Below are 10,051 nucleotides of genomic sequence, written 5' to 3' on the forward strand. Positions count from 1 at the left end.
CTCTCTCTCTCTCTCTCTCTCTCTCTCTCTCTCTCTCTCTCTCTCTGTGATGTTGTTCCATCATTTGTTTAGTAACTTGTTTGTTTTAAAATTTTAAAAATAGTCGTAATTTTATTATTGAAAATTTAAATATGAATTTAAGTTTTATATTAAAAAAACTAAACAACGTATAAGCAAGAAAATATATAAATTTATTGTTTTAAAGTTTTAAATTCGATGTACTATTAATCTTTTATGTAAATTGAATTTATGTATTAATGATATTGTATCTTTATTTTGAATTCTCATAAAAAAAACTCTATAAAAAACAATGATTTATCTTAGTGATTAATTTAGACGAACATGTATATATAGTATTATATTGAAAAATCAATTACTATGAAAGTTAAGAGAAAAAAAAATATATAATTAAAATTCTCTTAAATTTTCGAATGCACAATGTTGAAAAAAAAATGGCAATAAGTAAGTTGAAATTATGGTAAAAATGGTTGTCATCTTGATTTTGCTTAAAGTTATGTAGAGATTGATTCTATTCTAATTTTAAGAATTAGAAATGATTTAGCCATTTAGGTTTAATCCAAAATTGTGAGATTTAATTTAATATTCTTTTCCACTAGCAGTTTCTTCCTGTCGTTAAAGTTTATTAAATTAATATTTAAATAATACAAGTATATAAATTTATGGAAATACATTAATAAAACATTTTAATGCAAAAAATTTCCAAACTTGAATTTTCTTCCCTAATAATATTCTCAACCCATACTTGTGATTATGACATGGATAGCATCATTTAACTAAAGAACGGGTATATGAAAAATACATGTAATGTCTCATTAACATAGACTATAAATTAAATTAAAAATTAATTTCTGCAATAAAATTAATATTCCCATCAGTCACATAGTTAGTTAGTTAATTAATTGATCACCCTATAATCCAATTTGGAACAAAAGTTTGGGGGTTAATTTGGATTAAAGTGTGAAATCACAATCTTTTACGTCATGTGAGTATTATTACAGTTTCACATAATCAAATTATTTTGAAATATTATAAAGTCATTATTTTTAGAGTCACAGTTTTCTTTTTAAGAATAGTATAATGCAGTGAAGAATCCACCAATTTATTAAGTAGAAGTCGCAAAACATCATTAAAAATAAATATTAAACTATAATAAGAAAACGAATAAGCTAAAAATTCATTAATAAAACCTTTTAAAATATTTGAAATTTGACTTTAGATATATAATATATTTCTCATATAATATTTTTATTTACTAAATGTTGATTGGTTTTCCTTGCTCCCTTTATTCATTCGTGAATTAGTATACAAGTGACTCAATTTTTAACCGTGCCTTCTAAAATATTAGTTAGATTAATATGTTTTGTTTTACATTAATTTTAGAAGGTTATTCTCCTACTAATTATGAATATACGAAAAATTGAATTTATGACTTATAATTTATTGAGAAATTTGGTGAGAATATCACTTATCATTTATTGAGAAAATTTATATAAAAGAAAGACCACCATAAAGTTTTATATAATGAGAGTAATTTGGTGGAGTAGTCTCATGTCATCATATTTATCATTTTTAAATTTTTTCACTTTGGGTGGAGTAGGAGTTCGTATTTTTGGTTATTAAAAAAAGTGCAATTGTTTCATATTATTTGTTCATGTGCAACAAGGTAAATGAGACGTAACAAGATAAATTCATAGTAAAAAAAAATAGACTCTATTTACATGGATATTAGGCATTAGAATTATGTTTAATTTGAATATATTGTTTTGATTCTTTTAAATTAGTGGCCAATATTTACTAGTAATGGAAGAACCTACTAAACTTATACAAAAGTTAAGAAAACTTGAACTCTACTATACCAAACCAATTCTTAAATAAATTTTCTCTAATACAAATCATAACCTATCAAACAAACAATATCAAACCTAAAATCAATTCAAAATTTACTAATCTAAATACATTTAATTCCATCAATGCAAATAGAAAAACAAAAAAAAAAAATTACAATACGCTTAATTACATAAGAGTTTCACCGACTAAGAAGTTATACGTGCATGATAAAAGCATGAATAAAGACATTAACAATAAAAATAGTCACATTAACTAAAGAAAATATCAATCTTTAGACATTACTAACTGGATAAAACAACTCTTATAACTTGCAAAACCAAAACAACACCAATAAAATGAAGGAACTTTTTTCATATATTTTCAAATATTCCCTCTTAAAATACTTCTACAAGCATTAAGCTTCAAAATACCTTTAGAAATCTACCAAAATTATAGTCCACAAAGTTAGGACTACGAAATCTCCTAACCAAACCTTTACCATTACATGAATATCAATTTAATGTTTCTTAAAGCTTACAAAATATGGTAAATACCAAGTTTAATAAATAAGATACTGCCACTTTAACAAAATATGATTAATGTATTAGGAACTTGTAAATTTCAAAATATAAAAGAGGTTAAAACCACTTAGGCATCCCTATATTTGTAAGGTCTTCCCATTATGGTCCCTTTCTTATAAAACTTCCCAATTGAGTCCTTAAAAGTGCCAATTTCATTGAAATTAACCCCTGCCGTTAAAATTGAGTAACAGTGTTAAATCTGTGCACATGTGGATGGAGGACGTGTCAAGCATTAAAAATAATAGGAAAGGTGTTAGAGAACTGAGTGATACGTGGCGTGATTAATTGATAAATTGAAATTAAAAAGGAGATTAGGGTTACGTTAATTAAAAGAGGGAATTGGGGTTGAGTGAAATAAAAAAGGGGAATTAGGGTTCTATTAAATCTAAAAGCAATTGGGATTGAATTTCATTAAAACTGTGAAAGAAATCTGAGAAGTATCATTGAAAGTTCATTACCAATCATTAGTGGAGACGATCCATACTTGATTCGGGCTTTGGAGCTTGGCCATTCCCTATTTCGACTTCAATCGCGACTTGGTTCTAGGTGTCCGCCAACTAGTTTGTCTCGAATTTGCTGGAAGGTTTGTCTTGAATTTGCTGAAACAATACTTTATTTAGCTATGACCATATACGCTGGAAATGCAAGCGTAAAAGTAGGTGCAGAGTTGTGTCTGACAGATAGCTTGGATCCAGAAAAACGCTTAGGGAAAAATTGTGTTCTGTGATCGTGGAAATATTTCAAGGGTGGAGAAAGGGCTTGTGGTGAAATCTGCTGGTGGTGTGGGCATGGTGTTAGAAATTGATGGAGAGGAGTTAATGGCGGATGCCCATCTTTTGCCAACAGCTGCAGTGGGTTTCAAAACCTCCAAAGCCATTAAGATGTACCTGCAACAGACACAAAATCCAACAGCTACACTTGTGTTCCAGGGAACTGAGATTGGAATTCAGCCGTCGCCAATTGTTTCTGCATATAGTGCTCGAGGTCCAAACCCAATCACACCAGAAATATTGAAACCTGATTTCATTGCAGGTCCCGCAAACCTCGACTAGGATGATAGGCTAATCTACTTCAATCCCCTTTTTAATTTCAATTTATCAATTAATCACGCCACGTATCACTCAGTTCTCTGACACGTTTCCTATGATTTTTAATGGTTGACACGTCCTCCATCCACATGTGCACAGGTTTAACAGTGTTACTCAATTTTAACGGTAGGGGTTAATTTCAACGAAATTGGCACTTTTAAGGACCCAATTGGAAAGTTTTATAAAAAGGGGACCAAAATGGAAAGATCTTACGAAAATAGGGACGCCTAAGTGGTTTTAACCTATAAAAGAAATAATATACAATTTCACAACTCTACGTGAAAACATTATACTTATATCTTCTTTGTTATCACCTCAAATTTAACATGACTTAAAACATACATTTGTATAAATAGTATTGAAAAATATAATTTTAAAAATGGTTCTAATTTTAGAATCACAGTTGATACAATCACTATTAAAGAAAAACGTTTTTTATGAAATTATCATCATACAAGTTTAATTCGATAAGGTTATTATGCTCAAAATCATCTTTATATATATATATATATATATATATATATATATATATATTAAATGATAATTCTCATTAAAAATCATTGTTATATGTTACAAATATGATGATAATTTTTGAGTAAAATAGTCGTAATTAATAGGCTATATAGAAGTTCAAAAGTTGTTAATTACATGACAAGTTATATGATGATTTTTGTGACTAAAATCATCATCGTATAATAACATTTAACCAATAAAAGAATTAATAAAAATATCAAATTCACAAAATTTGTATGTGAGCAATGGTCATGATGCATATTCCTTCTTTGTATTCTTTATTGGTTTCATGTACATGATTGACTACATTAATTGTCTCCATCTTTACTAATCATCATTAATGTAAATGAATGGGTTCCACTAATATCAATATTACAACATTCATCTTTATTAACCTCCATTTTTTTTCCCATCAAAAACAACACACTCATGCTTTGAGGTAAGATCTTTCAGGCAAGATTTAGGATACTTGATGTGTTTTGTATCGATAACTTAACTTCTGAAAGTCAATCAATGTTATTGTTTGATAACAACGATGAACATTATGTAGCGATGGAGGCAAACATAAACCGCATGAAGAAAGATGAGAATGGTGGCATGAAGAACGACAAGAACAATTATCATAACATTTCAAGTGGACAATTGAGCCACAATGATGAGAATAAATAAAGATGGGAAGAAAGGCCAAAACAACTACACGCATATTAACAAACAAATGATAGTGGAGAGAAAGGGAGAGGAAAAATGAACAATGATAACATGAAAATGAATTATTCTCTTTATTCTATTTTAAGAAGTGGGCTTTAAGCTTAACTCAATCTCACAAAAATTGGCTTGTACGGTGAGATTTACTCCCATTTATATTACGAAATCTTCTTATTTCTAGTCACTGTGGAATCTCCAACACACCCCTTCACACCGAGATATATACATCTCGAGTCTAATAACGAGTAACAAACCTCCTTTTACAAGTCAATTTTGTGAGATAGAGTTGGGCTTAAAATACTTCTTAACTAGATATCAAAACTATGAGTTAAAGTTTATCTTAATAAGATATATTGTCTGTTCGACCTATTGTGTCACCTTCTATCACTATAAGAAAATTCCTAAATAGTATTAAATTTCAGAGACAAAAGATAATTAGTCATTATAAAGACCAATATAGATACTAATTTATAAACTAATGATTATTGGTATCTAAAATAGTCTATTATGAATAAAAGAATATAATTGGGTTTGTTTCTAACATTAGCTACCGAAGTTTTAACTACCAAAAAAATTAGTGTCTAAAGTGACCAATTTAGATAATAATTCCTTTAGTAACCAAAACCTTGGTAGCTAATGTTATAAGCCAATTAGTGATCAATTTACAACCCAATTATTATTTTTTATTCATAACGAAAACTATTTTAGATACCAATATATTTTAGTTTATAAATTAGTATCTAAATTGATCATTATAGTGATTAATTATTTTTTGTCTCTAAAATTGGTTGCTATTTAGGCGCATTTTCATGTAGTGTATTGAGAGATTGTTGTTTATTGGATCTATCGTATCATTCATTATTGGGTCGTTATCCGACTACTCGTTAATGTTTATGCTTAAGATGTATATACACTGACATGGTGGGAGTGTTTTGGAAATTCTAAATTGATTAGAAATAAGACAATTTCATAGTATATAATTGAATAAAATCCTCATCTTATAAGTAATTGATTCTATGAGATTGAATTAGGTTTAAAATTCACTTTTTATCCTTCTAAGTAAAATAAGATTTATAAGGTTATCGTGTAAATTCTAAGACAATAATTTTACATAAATATGTCATTGTAGAAAAAAAATGACAATTTAAATCGTAAAGTTGAAAAAAATTGTAAAAATTTTATCAATCAAAATTTGATAATGATTCTATTAAAATTATCATTATATAAAGTTGTCAGTTTTTTTTTCATTTTACGCTAGAAACATTCATAATAACCAGTCTCACTTCTAAAACAGAAATGCTAACTTGGTGTACAATACCTCTACAATTTTTCATGATTATATTTTGTATACTATCTCTATCTTCGATCTCTTTAGTCTAACCACTTTCTATCTCCAGGTATTATATTAAGGTGTGAAAAAAAACCTCATTTCCGTTTGCTGAACTATTAACTGTTGCTATGATGCTCCACATAGCTCAGTGTTACCATCCACTTAATTTACTTATAGATTAAGGAAGTTTGTTAGAACACTCTATAATATGCTATCAAATTTTCGCTCGTCTTTCAACATCAAAATCTTAAAGGGTGAAAAATGAAAAAGAAAATAAAAAAAAAAAACAAATTAAAGCGATGATCATATTTTGACTTCATCAAAATTTTCCATCCATCATGCTGTGATTTACGAAATTTGAAAGCACTCATTCCCACACCTTTTACCTTTTGTCAATTGCTTATTTTTATCAAAGTCACATATCATATACCCTTTTTGTTTCTCTTGATAATTCGAATTATGTTGTTGAATATAATTTGAGTGTGAACAAGTTCATGATATTGACACCTATATTTTCAAATTTGTATCTAGAAAAGCAAAGGCAAGTAACAAAATAAGAACAGAGGGTTGAAAATTTGCTCACTTAAAAATCCTCAGATCAACATATAAAATCCCAAAACTCTTGATTAAAACTCACTGTTTCCTTGTAATAAAACAAGGCAAATTTGTACATCACTCTTTTCTGCCTTACCTATGTTCTAAATTCTCAATCCCCAAACAAAATATATAAATTTACACTCATCTATACACATAAACTGCCCTCTTGACTTGCAGGAAAAACACAAAAAATAAAATTATAACAGCAAAACTCTCTAAGCATTCTACAACATGACACGTGTGATTTGTGTGTAACCCCTTTCCTCTGTATGCCTTGCTTTGATCTCTTCAGCACACCTTAGAGTCCTCTCAATGTGATAACCTCCTCCAATGCTGACTTCCCTCTCCAAATGGCAGCAATAGCTCTCAAAAACACTCACATTCACATGCAATTTGAAACCCATCATGAAAAGAAATTCAACCTCCAGTTCATTCAATTCATTTGTTGTCAACCCTCCAACTCTTGCAAAGTATGAATTTCTGAAATTCCTGTCAAATAAGAAGAAGCCACATTAGTGTCTATCACATGAAGCACTGTTTTCAAATCCAAGAAATGAAAGAAAAAAACAAATACAAAGACAATCATGATGCATTAACAACAACATCCACCTAAACTAGGTGACCTAACAAAATGTCCACTTCCTTGGCTGTTAGCCAGTAGTACTCTCACTCATTGAGATTGAAAAGAAACAAACTTTGTCTCAATTTAACAAACCCCTTACCAAATTATTATCTAGAATTTTAATAGAATTGATGCTGCTATAGAACACACATAAATCTTAAGTTTCTGGTACAATTGTTTCTGGAATTAATAGTTGAATGAGTTTGTACAGACACATCAAAGGTTAGAGGCAGAGTTTTTCAATATCAGTAAGTTTCTGGGGTGCCATAGGATTTTTCTGCAGAAAAAGTAACAACCGATAACACTTTCATGTCTTTTAAGATTTCTTCTTCTGATAATCTGTTATTAAGTATACTTAGAAAAAGAAAATGGTTAACATTTCTTCAAGATCAGTTCAACCCCAGAGATGAACAAAAGAATGAAATAGAGAAACAAAAGAGGGAGAAGAGAACTTACATATCTTCCACATACTTAGAAGCCACCATGATAGTTGTTATGAGAAGTCTGTGCACATTTCTGGCATTGATCCTAAACCCTGGATTGTTTTGGCAAAAGCGGTCAATGTAGACATAGGCAACAACATACACCGATGGTCCTGCTCTAGTGTACCTGAAAATTCTCTCTAGATAGGATTGAATGGTCATATCAGGAATCTCTCTACAATCGAAGATGTTTGTGCTGATGGCTTTGGACAAAGCACTTGAACAGTTCTTCACAATCCTCTGTGTCCTAGCCATGCTCCTCTCAATGAGTGAAGCCAGCACATTTATCACTAATGGGGTGTTGGAATCTTCTTTGTACGAATAAGAATACAGATCATAGCGCAGCTTCCTTGGGGATATTGCAAGAGAAGAAGAAGAAGAGGCCATGAGAAAAAAATTGCTTCTTTTTACTTCAGAAGAGGAAGATTTTGAAGGGGATTGATCTGATAAGCTCCAAATCCAAAAGGGTATTAGGTGTTGAGCATTAAACAGCAAATGGTGATGGGTTTTTGTGTTGGTGTTGATGATGAAGAAGGTTTTTGGAAGAAGGCTTTATATATATAAAGGGGAATTGGGATCGGAAGAAGGGGGAATAAAGATAGAGATTTGTTTCTTTATTTTATTTTCGTGATGAAAATATTATTCAGTGGCATTTTATTGATGTAGAAAGAAAACTCCAAAAGAAGGGTTTTGAGTTTGGAATGAGGGATAGTGGGTGGAAGCTTGATAATAAAAAAACATGAAAATGAAAACTATTAAGATACGAGTGCATCCTCTTTTTTATGTCAAAGTACAGACACTCCAGCTAAGCTTTCTCTCTCTTAGTTGCATAAAAAACAAGACAATCTCTTCCACCATGTTCTTCACAAGTTTCGGATGCATGAATGGCCCTTCAATTTTAGCCATTGATATTGTTTTTTAAATAATCAATAGCAGGAAGCAATAACCTGGAACTTGCTGAGCATATTATTACTATATCCATTCAATTTTTTATTTTTATTTTTATTTTTCACTTTCACAATGTTTTCCTCATCTGAAACTTTCCTATTTATATTATTATAGATTATCTCAAGTCAATATTTATTATCATCACCTTCAATTGTCTGTATTTTCTAGAGTCACAAAAGCTCTAGTCGGTATGGTATAGCCATGTGAGTTACTTACGGTTCGTACCGACTCAAACTAGTCCTTCAACTCCTTTCCAACTTAATGCCATAAACCTTACCCTGCACCATATTACAACCCTTAACGTAATGGAATGAAATCTTACGTGGTTATAAGGCTAAGATTTAAGATCGAATTTGCTAACAATCAACCTATGTAATAAAATAGAGAAACCTTGTAATATGTAATAGACAAGAATACACATAATTTTATTATTTTAGAGTTTTTTTATTGAAATTTATCAACTATTTTGTTATGTGTATTAGATTTATGTTTTATTGGTGATATATTTTTATAGTGAATGATATTTGAAAAATGTATTAGTAGCATGATTTGTCTTGATTACCGATTTAGTTTAATACAAATATGGTTCATGTTTTGAAAGCTTTTCAGACTAAGGATTCATTTAAATATAATGAAATGAATAAGATCAACACTAAAAATAAATAAATAAAATTATATGGGATAAGGAATCGTAAAAAATAATAAGATTGAACAGGGACATGTGACATATAGCAATGCATATACAATAACAAAATTAAACACACACGTGAAAAGTGCAAAACTTGAAAATCATAAGAAGAAGGATAGTATATTATGGGATTGGGGAGGCATGTATAGGGAGGAATATATTTTTGTGATATAATTTTCTTATCTCTTGTGGCCAAACTTTGCATTGGAGTTTTGGAGATATTTTCTTATTTCTACTTTTAAAAAATTTCAATAAGAAAAAGAAGTTTATTTCAACCATTCAAATTGACAGTTTCATTCTATATTTGAGAATCATAAGATAAAACTCACAAACCTAGGATCGTGAAATTTTTGTTGATCACCTAAAAGCGATTAAAACTAACACTAATTTATAATATATAAATAAAAAATAAATTCTTATAAGTCAATTTGATTCAAATTACCCTCAAATATCTAATCTCATAAATCTACATATTTAAGAATAAGGAATAAGTTAAGGATAAACTCCACAAAAATTAAGACCAATTTACAATTAGGTGCACCCACAAATATAATCTTAAAATAATCTAGTGATTTGCTTTACAAAAGAAAAATATTTATTTTACTTTATTTATACACAATACTTTACATAAAAAGAAGGAAAAGATACG

The 10,051-nt window shown here is 29.4% G+C and overlaps 1 protein-coding gene across 1 annotated transcript; it reads right to left on the reverse strand.

The window, feature by feature from the left end:
• Window positions 1–6,611: 6,611 nt before the first annotated feature.
• LOC106753078 (cyclin-U2-1) lies at window positions 6,612–8,450 on the reverse strand. The gene is made up of 2 exons (XM_014634863.2): window positions 7,741–8,450; window positions 6,612–7,151 (listed from the first exon to the last, which is right to left on the reverse strand). Exons 1-2 carry the CDS (start codon window positions 8,151–8,153, stop codon window positions 6,887–6,889), a joined length of 678 nt encoding a protein of 225 aa, XP_014490349.1. The 5' UTR covers window positions 8,154–8,450; the 3' UTR covers window positions 6,612–6,886.
• Window positions 8,451–10,051: the final 1,601 nt, after the last annotated feature.

This window comes from Vigna radiata, unplaced genomic scaffold (genome assembly GCF_000741045.1).
Source record: "Vigna radiata var. radiata cultivar VC1973A unplaced genomic scaffold, Vradiata_ver6 scaffold_91, whole genome shotgun sequence".
Lineage (NCBI taxonomy): Eukaryota > Viridiplantae > Streptophyta > Magnoliopsida > Fabales > Fabaceae > Vigna > Vigna radiata.